At 38.1% G+C, this 20,829-nt stretch overlaps 1 protein-coding gene across 5 annotated transcripts in view; it reads right to left on the reverse strand.

The window, feature by feature from the left end:
• The window catches only part of agbl5 (AGBL carboxypeptidase 5), a 116,117-nt gene that overhangs the window by 35,016 nt on the left and 60,272 nt on the right, over positions 1–20,829 (reverse strand). Inside the window, exons 12-14 of one of the 5 annotated variants that reach the window (XM_048596855.1) lie at positions 13,137–13,343; positions 8,602–8,679; positions 3,785–4,244 (exon numbers count right to left, since the gene is read on the reverse strand). The exons of 1 other annotated variant lie outside the window; for it this stretch is intronic. In XM_048596855.1, the coding sequence (XP_048452812.1) occupies positions 4,198–4,244; positions 8,602–8,679; positions 13,137–13,343 (332 nt within the window). In that variant the 3' untranslated portion in view covers positions 3,785–4,197. Of the gene's footprint in view, positions 1–3,735; positions 4,245–8,601; positions 8,680–13,136; positions 13,344–20,829 lie in introns of those variants that run through there. 3 more of the 5 variants (XM_048596853.1, XM_048596856.1, XM_020512682.2) reach the window with 3 other exon arrangements.

Raw genomic sequence — 20,829 nt, forward strand, 5'->3', positions numbered from 1 at the left:
ATTTCTTGCATAAGAGTAAGAATTCAATACAATTCAGTTTTGAATTTAATGTCTACCTAATCTTTACGTTCTGAATTCAGGCCCAAGCTACATAGCGGTGGAATCCCTTTTTTCTACATCTGTTTCATTCATGAGGGGAATAAGTGCACTAACATAATTACTAATGGGAGAACGAAATTGAATTTGATGCATGAAAATTGAGATCAAAGAAGTTTATCAATACAATTTATTCACCTATCACATAAAACATTCTCTCTCCCTGCCATAGACTTGAAGGGCCGACTAGCATCCTGTTATAATGACACAACTGTCTAGTTTTGACTAATACAAGCACCTATATTTGGAGCATAATGTCTTTAACTGGGCCCTTAACTGATTCACATGGCCACAGATTTCTGCTGTTGGTCATAGGCCATAATGGTACAAAGATAGCAGATCCCCTGCCTGATGGGCCTTTCCCTGCCTTACCAGTCTCCCCACCTCCCCAGTTAATTACCAAACTCCTGCGAAGTTGCAGCTCAATATTTCAAGTCTGGGACCTTTCATCAAAACGGGGAAAGTTAGAAATGCAATAGGCTTGATGGAAGTGAAAAGGGCAAGAGTGAAGAAAGAATAAAATGGGAAGCCTATGAAAGATTGATGGAAGGAAGAGATTAAGTGACAGAATGGTTCATGCTGCTAAACCAAAGCAAGAATGGGACTGATAAAAACAAATTATTCTTCTAGAGGAGCAGTGAATGGCCGAGCAATGAACAGCTGCCATCTGAAAACAAAGGACAAAACAGAAACAAGAAAAAAAAACAGTAAAAAGTTGAAGTTACCAAAATTCAATGGAAGTTTTGTACAGATTGAGTAGCTTTACAATGGGCTCTTTTAAGCCAGTGTTGAGGAGTGTCTTCTCAGATACTCCAACAGGTCTTTGAGGAAAGTCTTTCTATCTTTGGACCTTACTGATGTTGGAGTATAAATCTCTTTGGCTGTCTTGGAAAAGGGCACATGTATAATAAATGCTAGCAAGGAGTTGAATTTTCTAAACCCTCTGTGCATTGAAATGGTGGGGTTTCGTTTCCAACTTTTGCTATCTGATGAGTGAGTCCCTTTTCTGTGGAATTTGAATTCTGTTGTCAGGTCAGTAATGTCTATTCATTAGTAAAGTAGACATAGGTGCAATACAATCCAATACTGGTCCCTCGACCCTGCTCTGCCATTCAATAAGATGATGGCTGATCTGATTACTCTACATCCCTGCTATCTTCAATAGCCTTTCACTTCCTGATCAATAGTCTATATCTACCTCCGCCTTTAAAGTATTCAAAGGCTTTGCTTTCACCGGGTTTTGAGGAAGAATTCCAGAAATTCATGACCCCTCAATGGGAATAAAGTCCTCATCTGTCTTAAAAACACAGTCCCTTAATTTTAAACAATAATCCCTAGTCCTAGGAAAGTCAGACGAAAACAACAAAGCTGATCTCTTGAATACTTGGCCTATGTGTGAAGCTCTGGCGGAATGAAGAAATTCCAACTGACTGTGGACTTGCCAGGATGATCACAATCTTCAAGAAAGGAGCTAAGTCAAACCATAGTAACCACAGGGCATAGCATTGCTGTCCATTGTTGGACAAGATTTAGCTCGGCTCCTTCTTAACCTTCTGCCAATTGTAGTAGTTGTCCTCCTCATGTCCTCCAACACAGAAAAGAAATAACAGACTTCATCTTTACAAGTGAATGTCATGAAAAATACAGAGTAGAAATCCTTCATACACTGCCTTATTCAATCTCACAAAGTCTTTGGCATGCCATTTTTTGGAAGGTGCTCCAGCTATGTAGATGTCCAGATGAGTTCACAAATATGCAAATAACACCACTATAAACTGACTCCACCACAGGCCTCTTTCTTGTCAACAAAAGGCAGCAACCAGGGGCATGTCATTGCTCCCACACGATTTGCCATTCTTCTTGCAATAATATTGCAACTGACTACAGACAAACTCACCAAAGTGTGTGTGTGGTAATAACAGTCACATTAATGGCAAACTCTTCAACCTCAACTTGAAGCCCTCAACCAAAACAACAAGTACTTCTCTGACAGAACTACAGGATGCTGATGATACTCAAGTTAATAAAAAAAAATGAAAGAACTGTGGATGCTGTAAATCAGGAACAAAAAAAAAGTTGCCAGAAAAGCTCAGCAGGTCTAGCAGCATCTGTGAAGGAAAAAACAGAGTTAACGTTTCAGATCCGGTGACCCTTCCTCAGAACTGAAGGATCTGAAACATTAACTCTGTTTTTTCCTTCAACAGATGCTGCCAGACCTGCTGAGCTTTTCCAGCAACTTTGTTTTTGATACTCAAGTTAATGTTCACTTTGCAGAACTTCAACTGATAGTTGTTATATTCACTGAAGCCAATGGGGCTTGACCAGGGAGACACTCAGTGGCAGCTGCCAATCTTGTAAGATGATGTTTCGTGACATAATGTTCACAGCAATATCTGCCACATGCATGGTTAAGGGTTAGAAAATGTTCCTCACCTTGTATCTTGAAAGCTATTGATCACAAAAATTGACATGAATGAAGACAGTCAATGTGCTTGCTCAGCCACAGACAAATTATGTACTTGATTTTGAGAATCATGTTATCAGACCTGACACTAAATTCAATTGTCTACCAAGCAGTGGTTCTCTCCAAACTTCTCCAAAGTGAAGCTTGGACTGATAGGTGCAATATCAGGACCCTAGAACAACTTTATCAATACTATCTTAAAAGGTCTTGCAAATCAAGGAAGGACAAAAGAACAAATGTGAGCACTCAAGAGGCAGATATTCTGAGTAGAAAGGCAATGATAATCTCACATCACCTGAAATAGAGGGGGTCATAATCAGAATGCCTAAACAGGTAATCTACTCAAACTCCTGTCAGACTGTCCGTTCACAAGGGGGATAAACAAATGTTTCAAAGACCACGGTCAAGCTTCCTTGAAGGTCTATACTATGAACATCAACATATGGAAGAGATGTATGAATGAGGACTGAATTGGAACTTAATCATCACAACAGCTGTCAAGACCTTCCAATCAGCAAGAGTAGCCCTGAAACAGAACCAAGAAAGACAGATAGAAAGAGGGGGTGGATGCCTGAGCATCACAACGCCTGCCAGCTGACAAATATGTCCACATTTTGGGACAGCCTGCAAGGTTAAAATAAGGTTTGTAAGCCATCTACAATTCCAAAGCTGAAGGCTATCCACTAGAAGGAATCATCCTCAACAGAAAGGATTTCTGATAGAGGCTGATGAGAAGCTTTCACTTCTACAGTTTCTCTTTTCTTCCCTCACTTTCAGATGGTCATATTCATCATCATGTCATTCACACCTCTTCAAGACACATCTTTCGTTTATTTGCTTATCCCATTATCACTCCTTTTAGCCCAAGCCATGAACTCTATTTTTTTGCCACTTTTTTGACATTTCCTTTTATTCTTTTTGTCACCTTTTTCACACCACCCACCCACCGCAACTTGTTCAAAACCACTACATATCTAAATTTGCCAGTTGTGTTAAACTTGACCTGAAATATTAACTCTATTTCTCTCTAGATAATAGCTGGCCAATGTGCTGAATATTTCCAGCATTTTATGCTCTTAGACGTACTGAATCTGCAGAATTGTGCTTTTGTAGTTGTAATTTATCATATGTTGAAACATAAACAGAATGAAAAAAGGGAACAATTCAAGAGAAAGTTTTTTTTTCAAAAACATATAAATAAAGTTTATTTACCAAAAACACACATTTGAGGTAATTTCACAAACTCCACACGAATGACAAAAAGGTTGCAAGAACATTCAAATTACACAAAAAAGTAATTGGCATGAAAATGTGTACTACTCACAATAAAACACCAAGTCTTTTCTCAGATAACCATTTCTTCAAGTGAAAACAGGAGGATAAATTACAAATTGCAACAAACAAATTTAATGCTTTCCAACATTTCCCTGACTGTGTTTACTTACAACGTAGTTCCATCATTGATAACAGCATAACTGTCACCCTTCTGTAATACAGAAGCCGATTTATGTCACTTTTGTTATTTGATTAAGTGGTCATATCTTCTTCATTTTATTGTAGGCTGTGCATGTTATTTTATGTTTTGTACTTTCCGAATCATTTTCGAGGTCTCCTGCGCCAAAAACAGTTCTTTCATTTCATCCCTGTACTCCCCACCAACTCTCCAAGCAACATAATTCATATTCTGGAATATTTGTAAACATAGGGGATAAAGCATTAATTTTGTTTGTCTTTGTTGCACTGTTGCCACTGTATATAACTGTATGTAAACAGCTAAAGTAAAACAGCTATCAGCAGAATATAAAATCCCCTTCAACGTTAAATAATAAATTATTGATCACATTACAAAATCTGTTAAAACATTATTTAATAAAAACATTTAATGCTCTTTACATCCATCTTTAACACATCTCTGGCTCCTTCTGTAGAGTCAGATATATAACGAAAAAAGCTTGGTTTATGTAAAAATTCCATTCATGTGAAATGTTTAAACATTTTGTAACTAGAGACATGTTTCCAATTATCATTGAACTATCAGAGGGAAGGTATGAATTGTAACCAAACACTTATTAAATGAAAATGCTAGAAATACTCAGCAGGTTTGACAGCATGCGTGGATATAGATAAAATTATAGCTTTTTGCTTATCACCTTACAGATGAATTAGAAAAAGTTTCTCTCTCCAAAGATGTTTCCTACCTACTAGTATTGCTAGCACTTTCAGTTTTTCTTTCAGAATTGATAGTATTTTGCTCTCGCACTTCTTCCATGAAAGTTAGGATTGTGGAAAGATTTAATGCCTAATTTTTCTTTCTGCTGTCACTGGCCACATACATTGCAGCATTGGGATAATGCTACTGTTGCAATCTCTAATCTGAGAATACTACACTGCTTTAGGACTGCTCAGTTGTCTTTCTGAATATAGATAATTCTGAAGTCTCACATATTTATATAAGGTAAACTGCCATATTTGGCAAGCCAGGCACACAGGAACCAAACGTTTAACAGAAATTAATTAGAAAGGAACAAAAGCTCAAAGTTATGAAATTTACTACAATTTGCCAAATTAAATCAATGCAAAGCAAAAAGTGACTGAGCTCATACCAAACACGAAAAAGTAATTAATAAAAGACTAGGCCTGTTGAGTAAAACTGGCTAGCAAATATTTTTGAAGAAGGTTGATCAAATTGTATCTTTTATACGACAGAGTCAAGAATACAACTTCTCAAATAAACTTTCCACATTTCTTAAACGATCCCTCCAGAATAAGTTGAAGTATAGACAAATCAAAAAAAAAAGTTGTTTTAAATAAACTATTTAAGTCATTTCAGCATAAAGTAGATAATTTTACATGTAGAAAGAAGTGAATAGAATGTTGAAGTCAAACTGTTGGATTTTTTTTTCCATTTGTTAATCAAAGCAAAATCAAATCCCAAATGAAACAATTTAAATGTGCAATCTTCCATTAGATATATCATAAAACTATCTTCTATTGCAAGAAAATCTGATTTGTTTTGGTTCTGGTTCCAGTTTTCATTTGTTCTCAGGATTTAAGGTTTATTTTATTGTCATAAATAATGCTATTGGCCACATCACCAAGACAAAAATGGCTTAAACACACCAAGAAAATTGGCAACTAACTGGTAAACACAATCATAAAAGTCTCAATGATATTGAGTAAAAATGTATAGTTAAAGCTTGCTTGTGTAATATATTCAAATTCAAGTGGACTTGTACATGTACTGAAGGTGTGAGAGAGGTGGTGGGGGGGCGGTCTCTTGGAAATTTACAGAAACAATTGCAACAGAGATTAAGTGGCACAATAAAGCATGATCAATCCTTGCATTTCCAGCATACCTATCACTGGGATAAGAAAAAAAACATATGCTTGGAAGTTCAGAATGGGAGAATTAATTCAATTCTGGTAAAGATCCTAAATAAGATATTTTCTCCAAAATGTTTACGAGCTACCCAGTCGTAGTATCAAACTTTTGCCAAATACACATGCATCATAGTAAAGAAAAAATGCTAAAATTCTACTCAAAAGTGTTTCTAAATCTCAAGTATGGATCTACCCTGCACTGGAGAGAGATATAGTTTATGGTGTGCAATCAGTATTTGCTGATTCAGATCCATTTCTACTGAAGCTACTGAAACAAATTTTGGGAATACCACAACTATTAATACACATACTTCCATTCATTATTTTTGTTTGGGCAATGGACGCAAGACAAACATATTAATGCTGATTATTTCAATGCAGTCCATTTACTGTTCTAACCTACTGTTCAGTCTAATGGCAACTGCTGTAACACATGACAAATTTTCAATGCTGATACTGAAATTCAGAGGTCATGAATATGGTCCCATTATTCACTTCCCTGCTCAAAGTGCAAACAGCTATCTAATAGTGTAAAAGTGTGATAGATATATATCAACAAAAACAAGCAGCACAAAGTAATACTAATGTAAAGTGCAATGTGACAAAAGATAAGAATGTACTCTTCTAATAGCCTCCTAATGGAATGGGATATGTTAAGCAGAAGAAAATTAGACTTACTGAATAAAATCATATGTTATTTCATGCAAAGAGACAATACTTCAGCATTGAAATTGTCGTTGGACTATTAGTATCTGCATTGAACTGTCAGCATCAGCACTAAGACTAATTCCCCAGCCATACGTATAAAAATGTATTGAAATGTTTTTATTAAGGTGATAATTTTTATACAGAGTAAATTTCACAACTGCCTTCCACCTACTTGCTTTACAGGTAGCAATGTATGCATTTAGTATCCCAACATAATACCTTATACAAAATTAAGTCAGTGAACCAAATACTGTATGTTCAAAATCTTTGAAAAGAAATCCAATCAAACAAAAGTACGATATATGACCTGAAAGGAGTAAGCTGGCGTGAGTGGGGTTTCTTTCAAAACTCTTGCAAAAGTCCAAGGTACAAGGACACAGCAAAGTCCAGGAACAACAAAAAACTCTGCTGTCCAATTTAGCTGGTCCCAAAACGTGGTAAATCACAAGAACCAAGAAAATTACATCAAGCGTTTTACTATCCATGCTGAGCAAAAGTAGAAGCAATACAAATACGGCCCCTGGGATTTCAGCCAACCTCAGAGAACTTTGCTAGTCATAATTAATTCATAATAAATAAATCTTATTCATGTATTAATTAGACCACACTTAATGTTTTGTTTGAAGAAAGAAATTTCAAACAAAAATTATGTTTGCTTACAGGTTCCAGTGACGTTATCCTGAAACTTAGATGACAACCTGTTCTCTATTCATGACACCATCGCCACCATATAGTATGACAATTAAATGATGATTCAACTGTGTTTGGCATAAGCATTTACATTTCCAGCTTGTTAGAAAATCATAAGCTGTTATTAATTGCTGATTTTGAATGTTCTTTTAACATTAATTGACTTGGTTTGCTTATTTCAAAGGAAAAGAAGTTTTTGTCCCATTTTAGAGTAAATTCTACTTAAAAATGCTATTTTTAAAAAAATAATTAATTTTCTTGGATATATGGATACTCCAAGATTCTCTATACTTCTTTGTTTAACCATTCAAGTGAATGTATAGGAAGTCGGCACAAGCAGGTCCAAACGAAACAATCTTTTCAACTTTGGGTTCACTCAGAGGTGATTTAGAACTAAAACTTTATAGCAATCACTCATCCATCACTATGTTGTTGTAACTAAAGTTTTCGGTTATTTTATTGATGCAATACTTCCATATTTAGAGCATACTGACCATATTAAGTAGTGTAAAATTTTCCTGCCTTGTCCTAAACAATCTCTTCTGCCACCTTGGACCTTCAAGCATGAAAGTACTTGGTGTAAGGAGCTCATTTTTACTCTATCCCAGGTAGGTTTAAGTTTGATTTTACAATTATATCAAATTGAATTTATAAGGTTTTCAACATGATCATGTAACTAACACAGGTCAACTGTTTCTTGGCTTGTAAATACCCTAACTGCTTGATGAAAGCTTGTTGGGTTATAAAAAGGAAGGATTTATTAGTCATTCATTGTACATATGACATTATTATATTAATCAGGTTTGAAATACTAAGTGGAATAATTCTGGCAGGTGTATAGTGGCAATCATGCCGCTGGTTCCTGACCATGCATCATATGAAGTTAACAATGAACTAATCTTTCATTATATGTAGTCTCCCATGCTATAACAATATATCAATCAAAGCGACTCGTGGAAATTATACAAGGAGGGCACTTCAGCTGATCACTCATATGCTGGTGCTCAGTGTGATGCACAATGAAGTAAATTAGGCAGAGGATATCAGTTTGAAGATTTTACTTTAAATAATATTTAAAGTAACCTTTTCTTCACCATTTGTACATTAATTTTTAAAACCTTCAGGTTTGAAAGTAATCTTCAAAAAGTACAATATGAATGACTTAAAATCTATGAAAAGTTAGTTCTGCCTGGATTATTTTATAGTTTTACTAATACGGAACAAAAAATAATTAACGGCAATTACATGACTTTCTGACTTACTTTCTTCTAAATAGCTCTCACTTGTGTCCAAGATAGCACCAGTGACCAACTGCCATGCAACCTTCATTGCCAAGTGATCTACATAACAAAGACCAGAAATAAACCAACTTTCCATTTATCCATCAAATGTTGTGGGCAGCTCCCAGTTTCTACTGCACATAGTCAGGCAACTGAGTGATAAATAGCATTTATATAATGCATTTCATGATCTCAGGACATCCCAAAGAATTTCACAGCCAAGTATGTTTAGAGCATATTCACAATTGTGGTGCAAATAAATGTGATAACCAATTTGTGTAAAGTAGAGTAAATGTTAACACAACAAGCCACCAGATCATCTGTTTCACTGGTTAAGGGATAACTGTTGACTAGGAAATGGTGAGAAATCCACTGCACTTCGAAAACATCACAGCAGCTTTAAAGTCCATTAGAGAAGATAAACACATTCTTTAACCTCTTTTCCAAACGACAGCGAAATATTTCACTGAGGTGTCAGCCCAGATAAAGTGCTTTAGTGCTGTAGTGAAGGTAGAACCCAAAGCCTTCTGACTCAGAGGCAACAACTCTACCACAGAGCCAAGGCAAAGTAGATGAAATTGAATCAAACCTGTGCACTTCAACGCATTGCACGACTGACGGCTAGAATGAAAGGTTTTTCCTGGATGACACAACAAGCAAACAACAATAACATATTAGAATGTTCTCAACAGTGCAGCGGTGAGTGAATGGTAGGCATGGCTCCACAGGACAGGACAGAAATTTAGGCATGGGCTTTCTCACCAGGCTACTCCAATTACTTTCCTACACAGAAGTCTAAATGGACATCAAAAAGTAGATAGTCTACCAACATATTCGGTCAGTGGTCATACAGCTCATGAAGAGAAACTTAACACTTGATATATCTTTTCTTATGAGTATTCTATTGCCTCTGAAACAGTATTACCATCAGGTTTGAAGGGGTGTGCAGTTTCAGTTGCAAAATGTTAAGAAGGGAAAATGGGAAATTAAAAAATTCATGTCTGCAAAACTTGCATAACGTTTCCTGCTTTCATGAAATACAATTCTACAGCATGGAAGGACATCACTTATTTCATTGTGGCCTTTGTCATCATTGCCACATCCCTATATCCTTTTCACATTTTTCAAGCACTTCGCAACTTTCCTTTTCGAGTATCTTTGCTTTTGTACTCAAACCCTTTGAATTTTAAATTTGTTTTTAAAATTTCTACATCTTAATCCAAAGTCTTACTGCTTTCTCCTTTCTGAATTTTAACCATTAAGCTCTTATTCCCAAAATATATTGCATCTTGCTCCACACAAAAATTTCACCTGACATCTAACTGCTGAATCTACTGAACTGTCTACATCCATTTGAAATATTCATCATCAGTTAGTTACATTCCCATTTAATATTTGTCACCAATTAGTTACACTCCCATTTTTGTCAGTAACAAACTTTTACTTGATGTGCCATACCAGAGTCTGAATCCTTTTTTGAGACAGTGAGAAGGAATGATCAAGAAGAGAGTAAGATAAAAGTAGAGAGGAAGTGAGGAAAAGCAATGTTATAACATGCCATGTCCATACTGGAAAAATGTGGAATGAACTATTATTTGGCTTCTGTCCTTTGACCACCTTCCATCTATACTGCCACACTCTTAATATTATGAATGATTTTCAATATGTCATGTCAGCAAACTCCTTTCAAAATTTTACAGACAATGATTATGCACTTTTCAATAGATTCCATTATTTCCTTCAATAGTACATTCAGTCAATTTGATTGGTCTGTAGACACTTCGTTTCTCCCTTTTGGAATAGAGGTATTACATTGGCAACCCTCTAAATTCCTTTCTCACAACTTCCATATCTAAGAATGCTACGAAGAAAATTGAAGAATTTGACAATGACTATTATAAAATCACCCTGAGACTAAACTTCCAGCTACCCATCATAGTTACATGGGGCTATATTCTTTTATTGTTTTAAAAGTAACAAATTATGCTGTACTTAAGCAGACTATCAGCAACTTATAAAAGTATGAATACCTTTTTCACTCATTTCTCCATACAATACTGATTTCTCTCTCATTAGGCTCCAAGGCCATATACCACCTTTATCTAGTAGGGGGAGTAAATGCCAAGTACACAAAGACCATCAAAAACATTTACCCTCTAATGCCAACAACTTCCTGTCCCATTGCGGTGGCTTTCCCATGCAGATAGGGTCTCGTTTCCATTTAGTCCTTCTCACAGAACCATGAACTGAAATGGCAACTTTAGTGAATATAATATGAAACAGTGACTTGTCAATGCATGGCACTATATCCTGCTCCAACATGTTCTGCCACCAGAACACCACCTCAAATATTTTACAGGTCACATCTCAGGTTGAGACATTATCAATGATAATCCAAATCAGTGGAATGATGGCACACATTACTGCAATACTTACAACTGGTAAACTTGGCCCAAAAAGAAATTGATCTGGTATCAGTGATAAATTGTGACTTCAAAAACTATAATCTGTAATCAATCAGAGCTCACTGATGAAAGACAAGAAATGGTGGGGTCACAAAGTCAGATGTCAGAAAGGGCCCCGCTTTTATCCTTGGTCTGTGTTAAACTGGTTATTCTGATCTGGATTGATACTTCAGGCCAGACAATGGACCTCAGTTTTCTAATGCCAAAAACATGGGAGAAACAAAAGGAAATATGGGTAACCACTCCTGGTATCCTGATGGAAATGTGGATGAAGACTGGGTCAGGATCAAATAAAAGTTCCTACAACACCCAGTCTCTGATGTCACATAAAGAACATAACAATAGATAGAGATACAGGTGAATATCACTGCCAGCTATGGAACTATATCAAAAATAGGATTGAAGGATATAGAAACAAAAATCAATGGTGAGAACATTAACACTTAGATTTAGTATAGCATGTGTCTAGGAGCTTAAACTTACTAACTTTTTTATGTTAATCATTCACACTGTGGGTGGATTTTTATGGGACCTGAGGGAGGAGATATGAATCAGAACAAAAGGCAGAGGAGCCTCACAAAAGAAGAACAATTTCTTTTACAGGGTGATATATTACCTCTTTCGCTTATGTTTGTGCCTGATAACCTGTTGCCACCAAGGCTCAGTCAGTGGTGAGAACAAGCAAAATGACTTATTTTTCCAGAGGCCAATCATGTCCACTTCAGTGGCCAATTAGAGGCCCCATTCCTCAGGCCTTTGGCAGTTAAACAGGGTGGGAGGACAGTCCTCCTAATCAGGCACTGTAGACCACACAAGGACTCTGTGGCAAACTCCCTCTGTCCTCCCAAGCCCACCTCCCCCTTACCAGGGCTCATCTGACTGACTCCAGCAATACCCGTAGCCTCATATATTGTTCCTGTATACAGTATTCATCACTGTATTGCTCAGTTAGGTGCAGTCCCTCCAGTGACAATCACTCCCAGTGGTCCAGCTGGGACTAAAGAGATGCTAGCCTTTTGATTGATTTACAGCTCTTGGAAGCAGGATCTTTTCTTTAAAGGGACAGGATACTGACAAAAATGCCTCCATGATGAGGCTTAAGTTCAACTGGGGCTTACCAGTATAGTTAAGAGAGAATTGCCCTAGCATTCTAGTCTACCATCAGGGCCACTTCCACCTGAAAAAATCCAGGTGGTGATAAGTCAATCATTAGAGCACGAATTGTTCATAAGGAAACAGGGATATAGAAAACTAAGCTGAGTAACACACACAACCTAATGCCAGCAAATGAGCCTGCTGCAACTTTCTGTCTTGGTTAAACGTTCTAATGCAATCCAATTCCTGATAATATTGAAACCTGTAAGCAAACTATCCTGTTCTGATTGGTAAAATTAAGTTTTCAATGCATAGGTGTACTTGAAGAAAAATTACAACTACTTCAAATGCTTCTCTAATTTGTTTCATTGAAACAAAAATTAATACATGTGAAATCACAAAAGAAGAACAATTTCTTTTACAGGGTGATATATTACCTCTTTCGCTTATGTTTGTTTGTTGGAATTCTGTCAATAATGAAAAACAGCATAAGTTACTTTTAATGGAATGTAGTTCTTGATTAGTGTTAATGATCCGAAATGGAAAACAGAGATAAATTTAGAACTGTGCTTCATGACTGAATTGTCCTATCATCAGGTTGTGAAGCTGAACGATCATTAAATGTTATACCGAGAAACCCTCATAACAATGGAATCATCTTGGCCCCTCTCTTTTGGTACAGTTCTTTTTGCAATGAAAACATCAAGTTATTTATTTTCTTTTGATTAGCCATTTTAATTCCTCAGTTCTGATTTTGCCTTCTTTGTTGGCTACTGATGTCATATGAAGATCCCAAAATGCTGTTTCTTTCACCCAGAACCCCCAGAGAAGATAGGCTGGGGTGAAGCAAAGGTGAAAGGTGTTTGCTTAAGGCTTTGTTCAACAAATTTGGCTTGGACATGGATTTTAGAGATGGGTAAAACTTGGAAATGCTTGAAGTTTCGATTGCATACAAACCTGCCACTTTGAAGGAGGTTGGAAGAGAGCAAGGCCTTAAGTTGGAAGGCTGGACTTGGGGTGGGTCTTTAGAGAAGTTGAGGGAGACAGATGTAGGACACTGTATATACCGATGGGCTGGAGAGCTATGCTGAATGCTGGGAGTGTTGACTGCTGCTGCTCTCAATACAGCCTGATGCTGTCGACGCTTCTCCTGTGCTCTAGTTTCTATATAAACAAAACACAAAGGCTGCAAAATTAATGAACTAAGAAATTTTATATGCAAGTTCAACCCAAAACAATAGTGTATCAATTAGTTTAATGTTTACCTCATTTATCTGAGTACACAGTGCTTGCCACCAATAAGCCCTTCCCTTTCTCTCCAGAAATTTATTAATTTAGATAATTATTTTGGGGCTTTCAAGATGAAACATTTCACAAATTATCACTAAAACACATTAATTGCTCAACTTTCATAACCTCTACCTTAGTGTGCTTGTTGCATATTTCAAACAACTTTTTATTAAAATACTAATTGCTACAAATACAAATGATTCTTGAAGATGACAAGCTGATTGAAGGATATTGCAGATGATGGAAACAGAATGTTGGAGAAACTCAGCAGTCTGGCAGCATCTGTGGAGAAAGAAAAAGTTAATGTTTGAAATCAAGAATGACTTTTTCAGAACTGCAGTGTGACTCTTTTAAGAGGGTACCAAAAAAAAAGAGCTATACTTAAACCTGCATCTGAAGACTTCCAAATTACGATGCTCTTAATCAGATTGGCAGGAAACAAATAAACACATACCAAAAGTTCAGAATGCAGAAAGCCATAAATGTGCTTCAAAGAAACCAAGTGAAGTCTTTGAAGCTCTTTTGTGTAGGTATGAGATGTTATAATGTTCATAATAAAACTAAGAGTACCAATAATCTCCCCTTCACTACACACAAAAATGTTTTTCTATAGTTTTCTCAGACAGGATGATTACAATACTAAAAATCCCAAGGTGTCAATTAAGATTGCTATTTAAATAGGTTAGCTTGACATAGAGGCTTCAACCACTCAATCAATCAGCAGCATCAATGCCTTGAAACTGGTTGCAATACAGATACTGCCAGAAGTGGTAACTTCCCCCAGCAATTTCTGTTTTTGCTGCAGTGCAGGCACTTTTATTTTATTAAAAAATGCCGGCATTACTGAATTAGTGGCTTGTTTGTCATAACATAAGAACAAAAACTGTTCTACCAGTGATTCTGAAGAGGGATAACCTGAGCTAGCGCCATTCTAGTTTATTTTCTCCACCTCATGTTGCATTAAATGCATATATATCGTTGCTCTTTGGAATCCAGTGCAATTGTGCAAAAACAGTTTTCTTTAACCAGACAATACACATAGACTAGGAAGAAACTTTACATATCTGTACTTGGTTAATAAGCAGAATAATTTCTGTCAACTTTCACTTGCCACCCATATTTATCCAAGTACTGTATCTTCAATGACTAAATCTTTTCTTCCTGCTTTCCGAAAATAACTAGGATCAGGCTCAGTCTCTTCCAAACAGCTAGCAAATCCATGCTTTATCTCAGACACATTGATAGATAATGAAAGTACTATGGCAGTAACAACTTGAAAACAGGAAATATGAGAATAAATTCATTTCAATATTTATTTAATGCGATGCAAGTCAAACTGTTTGAGTTGAGCAGCCATTAACTGGGAAGTAAGGACCACCTGGAATTGCTTCAAAACTGAAATTCCCACTTGACATTGTTCAACAGTGTGCTGCTGTTATATCAAGGTTATAACATGGCTCACTTACTTGCTAGAAATGACCAATATATATTCACAGGTACATGTGTTCTTTACCCAGGAGCTTCGGGAGCTTGTAAGTATCTTTTTAGTGCTCACTTGAGAGACATGGGCATTTAGTGCCCTTTAGAAGATGGTAGTGAGCTAACATGTTGGGCTATCTCCATGGCAATCTCAGCCAATCTGAGTCAATGTGCTTTTCTCCTGGAATTGAAGTTGATGTAATCATTTGAAATATAGTCATCTCAGGTTTTTTCCTGTTCATCGTAAACCTTTAAGCTTCAGCAAAGGGCTTCATGGCACAGTGGCAGTGCCCCTATATCTGGGCCAGGAGGTCTAAGTTCAAATTCTACCTGACCTGGAAGTATGTCATAACATGTTTAAACAGGCCAACAACAATAGTGATGAGCTCCAGCAATGTGTCTTGCTTTTAAGCGATGAAATTCAAGTCTGTGCTACCAAGTGACAGTTAAGAAGGACTTGGTCTAGTATAGGATCTTTTCCCAGCTATGACTGGGCAGCGCATGACGAAAAAGTTAAAAAAGGCAATTCAGTGTTAGAACAAATTTACTGTCCCTATGTTAGCCAACAATATATTTATGCAAATTAAGTTGTGACAAAATTTCCCCTAAATCTTTAATATAAAAACTAAAAGTGCCAGAGAAACTCAACAGGTCTAACAGCATCGAAGACAGGGAATCAGAGTTAAACATTGAGAATCCAATAGGACTATTCTTCAAAATTTAGCACCGCTAAATAACTGTAGGCCCAAATGCCAAATGCAAGAACTACCAACAATCTCATGAAACTGCCGTGTGCAAGGGAAGAAATATGTACACGCTGTTCTTCAGTAACTGGATATCATCAGAGCCCTTTCCAGAAGCGTAAGCTATTGGTCATGGTTTGTCACAAGTGTTCACTATTCTATCCACCTGGGTCAGGGATTACAGCCTTTTTAATCTGGAGACATGTTTTTCAAAAAAAAAAAATCCCTGAAACAAAAATTACAGGAAGCCTCAAGATGTAAATATGGCATTTTTAAATCAAATAGTTTGCAAGTTACCAACTGGGATGTATAATTTGTACATATAATCAAAGTTTTCAGTTCGGACACGTCCCTTTCTGGAGGTGCTAGCAGCCACCCATTCCGGGGAAGCATCCTGCTGACGACACAGCGGGGGGAAGAACACAGTTTCTGAATGGTCGGTGCTAATTCATGTTAACCCATTCATTCCCTTAGTGCTACAAGTGAAGGAACCTCACTACAGTACAGGGTAAGTGTGTCTCAGTCTTTCTAAAGGGTTAGTACAGTTAGTTCATCTTCTGGTTAGTACAGGAGTTCAGATAGTGAGTAGGTTCGGGGGAGCTATTGGTCAGAAAGTAATAATTGTAATTTTTAGGTAGCTAATTAAGATTTAATTTGTAATCTAATAGCCAACAGAAGATTAATCATGTCAGTCAATGGGGTTTTGTGTTCCACCTGCAAGATGTGGTCAATCATAGACGCTGAGAGCATCCCCGATAATTACATCTGCAGGAAGTGTACCCAGCTTCAGCTGCTCATCAGACAAATGGACTGGCTTGAGGAGCAGTAGGCGACACCAAGGAACATACAAATGGTGGACAGTGTCATAGACAGAAGTTATGAAAACGTGGTCACACTCAAGGTACAGGAAGATAGATGGGTGACCGCTGGACGGGACAGGCAGTCACTGCAACAGTCCACTGCAGGTGTCCCCCTGTCAAACAAGTATTCCATTTTGGATACTGATGAGGGGGGTGGCCCATCAGGTGACAGCAGCAGCAACAGCCAGAGCAGTGGCACCACAGCTGGCCCTGCTGTAGAGGGGGGAGGCACAGAGTATAGTGAGCAATAGTCACTGGAGATTTGATAGTCAGAGCCACAGATAGGTGCTTCCGTGGCCGGAAGAGAGACTCCAGGATGGTGTGCTTCCCTGGTGTCAGGTTCATGGATGTCTCTGAGCAGGAACAGGGCATCCTGAAATAGGAGGGTAAACAGACAGAAGCCATTGTCCATATTGGCACAGAAGACCTCGGTAGGAAGCGCGACAATTCAGAGAGTTACGTAGTAAACTAAAATGCAGGACCTCGCGCGTAGTAATCACAGGATCAGTCTCCATGTCACATGCTACTGAGGCTAGGAACAGAGACATAGTACAATTGAACACGTGGCTAAAGAGCTGGTGCAGGTGCAGGGCTTCAAATATTTGAATCATTGGGATGTCTTCCGAGGGTGGGACCTGTCCAAGAATGAAGGGTTGCATCTAAACTGGAGGGTCAGCGGGTTTGATAATGTCACCCGGGAGGGTTTAAACCAGTATGACAGAGGGTTGGGAATGAGAGCAGCAGGTCAGTTAAGAGCCTGGGGAAAAGCTTGGGACTAAGGCAAATATAGCTTAAAAGGAAGAGCAGTCGGGGGAGATTGCTGAGCTCAGCAGAACTGGAGGCTTGGACTGCATTTGCTTCAATGCAAGAAGTACAACGGGTAAGATGGATGATCTTAGAGCCTGGATTAACGCATGCAATTATGATGTTGCTGCTATCACAGGGACATGGTTGAAAGAGGAACAGGACTGGCAGCTTAAAGTTCCAAGATATCTGTTTTAGACAAGACAGAGGAAGAAACAAAAGAAGTGGGGGAGTTGCACTACTGGTTAGAGAGCATATCACAGCTGTGTTGAAGGAGGACACCCTGGAAGGATCTTGCAGCAAGGCATTATGCATAGACCTCAGGAATAGGAAAGGGGGCGATCATAATGCTGGGATTGTATTACAGACCTCCCAGCAGTAAATAGAGGAAGAGATATGTAATCAAATTCTGGAAAGAAGTGAAAATAACAGCGTTGTTGTGCTGGGTGATTTTAATTTCCCCCATATTGACTGGGACTACCTTAGTGCCAGAGGTTTGTACGGGAGCAATTTGCTTGGTGTGTCTAGGAGGGCTTTTTGGAACAGTATGTGAATAGATCAATGAGGGAGGAGGTCATACTGTTCCTTGTATAGAGAAATGAGCCCAGCCAGATGATCAAAGTTTCAGTGAGAGGGTATTTTGGAAATAGTGGCCATAATTCCATAAGTTTTTGGATACTTATGGATAAGGACAAGAGTAGACCTCAGATGAAGGTGTTAAATTAAGGAAGACCAACTATAACCAAATTATGCAAGAATTGGAGAATGTGAATTGGAAGCAGCTTTTTGAATGTAAATCCACATCTGACATGTGGGAGCCTTTTAAAGTTGATTAAAAGTTAGAGTGCAGGACAGCATGTTCCTGTGAACATGAAGGACAGAAATGGCAGGATTCCAAAACCTTGGATGACGGGAAATTATCAGCTTAGTCAAAAAAAGGAAGCATACCTAAAGTCTGCACAACTAAAAACAGACAAAGCACTTGGAGAATATAGGGAAAGTAGGAAGGAACTCAAACGGGGGAGTTAGGGCTAAAAGAGGCCCTGAAATGTTCTTGGCCAGCAGGGTTAAGGAAAATCCCAAGACATTTTATACATATATTAGGAGAAAGACGGTAGCTAAGGAAAGAGTAGGCGCCACTCAGGGATAAAGGACAGAGGTTATGCATGGAGCCAGAGGAAATTGGCAAGATCCTTAATGAATACTTTACATTGGTACTAACCGAAGAGAGGGACGTGAGGAATGTTGAGGTTAGGAAAAGGTGTGTAAATACTCTTGGGCAGGTCAACATAATAAAGGAGGAAGTGTTGGGCGTCTTTAAATGTATTAAGGTAGACAAGTGCCCAGGACCAGATGGCATTTTTCCCAGGATACTGTGGGAGGCAAGGGAGGAAATAGCTGGGGCCTTAACAGATACTTTTGCATCCTCTTTGGCCTCAGGTAAGGTTTCAGAGGACTGGAAAATGGCCAATGTTGTTCCTTTGTTTCAGGGAAATTGCAGGAGCCTGACGTCAGTGGTGGGGAAGCTGTTGGAGAAGATACCGAGAGACAGGATTTATTCACATTTGGAAGAAAATGGACTTGTCAGTGATTGGCAGCAGGGGATTGTGCAGGGAAGGTCATGTCTCACCAACTTGATTTGAGTTTTTTGAGGAGGTGACAAGAATGATTGATGAGGGAAGGGCAGTGGATGTAGTCTACATGGAACTTAGTAAGGCATTTGACAAGGTACCTCATGGCAGGCTGGTACAAAAGATAATGTCTCATGGGATCTGGGTGAGCTGGCTAGATGGATACAAAACTGTCTTGGTCATAGGAAACATAGATATTGGTGGAATGGTGCTTTTCGGAATGGACATCAGTAATTACTGGTATTTGGCAGGGATCAGTGCTGGGACCTTTGTTGTTTAATATACATAAATGATCTGGAGAAAAAAAAAAACAGGTGATCTGGTTAGTATTGGCAACAAGTAGCTGATCTAAATAAGGATTAGGAATTGGTGCAGGCTTGGTGGGCCGAAGCGCCTATTGCTGTGCTGTACTGTATTGCATAAAGTCATGCAATAATTTTTGTATTGATGCTGAAAAGAGAAAATACACTAAAGTTCAGAAACAGCTCACATACAAGCTGTTAGAACTGGTTAAGGCCAATGTGTTATCACAGTCTAGCCAGCACAAAGGGGGTTAAGAGATACTGCAAAAATGTAACTTGTACCTTCATGGAATAAGAAGTGACATAATGATTTTGGTAAAATGAATTGTGCTTGGATAATACGATAAGATCGCATGTAGAATCACAGAATTGAATAACTGTATCAGTCCCGGAATGCGTGAAGCAACATAGCCACAACCTTGTGTAATTCATCAGTGGAAGTGGGCAGCTCCCCTTGCATATGTTCAAATAAAACTAGTAATCAAAGGTCCTCACATCTTGTCACCATTTCAATGCGCAAGTTAAACCTTTAAATCATAGTTGTATTTATTGGCAACGTTAACACTAGGTAAAAACATACAAATTAGGAGCGGATGTAGGCCATTTGGCCCTTCAAGACTAATCTGCCATTCAATAAGTTCATGGTTGATTTGCTACATTCCCATCTGTCCCCGAAAATGTTGATTCCCTTGCCAACAGGAATCTGTCAATGTCCCCCTTAAAATTTTTCAATGACCCCGCCTTCACTGATTTCTGAGCCAGAGGGTTCCAAAGTTGCACAACCTTCAGAGAAATTATACCCCTCATTTCTAACCTAAAAGGCAACCCTTAATTTTAAAATTGACCCCAAGCTGTGTTCTCCTCACAAGTAAACATCTGTTCATGTTACCAGTCATGATCTTATACAGTTCAATTAAATCAATCCTTGCTCTTCAAAATTCTGGTGAAAACAAGACCAGCCGAACCAATCTTCCATCTTCAGACAATCTGCTCATTCCAGGTACCAATTTAGAAAACCTCTTGTGAACTACCTCCAATACATTTACATCTTTCTTTGAACAAGACAATCAAAAACTGAATCAAAATCTTATTTTGGTGTTCAATTCTACTCTTAATAATCAAATTCCATTAGCTTTCTTAACCACTTGCTCGACCTGCTTCTTAACGTTTTGTGATTCATGCACCAAATCCCTCTGCATTTTGGAATTCTTCAGTCGTTCTCAATTTAAGTTCACATTTACCCACATTATGCTCCATCTACCAAATTTTGCCCCACTCATTATCTATATCAGTCTGCATTCTTTTTCTGTCATTTTCACAATACAATCTTCCTACCTTTCCATCATCTGCAAATTTACCACCATGCCTTTGCTCCTCTCACCAAAGTCACTAATGTAAATTGTAAGATTGCAGGCCCTGCACAGAGCCCTGTGGGACCCCACTTCTCACATCCTGCCAATCTGAAAAAGACCTATTTATGTCTACTGTTTTCTGCAGTTAACTAATTTTCTGTCCATGCTAGTACGTTATCCTCTACACCA

This window comes from Rhincodon typus, chromosome 5, assembly GCF_021869965.1.
Source record: "Rhincodon typus isolate 14 chromosome 5, sRhiTyp1.1, whole genome shotgun sequence".
In the NCBI taxonomy this organism is placed as follows: Eukaryota; Metazoa; Chordata; class Chondrichthyes; order Orectolobiformes; family Rhincodontidae; genus Rhincodon; species Rhincodon typus.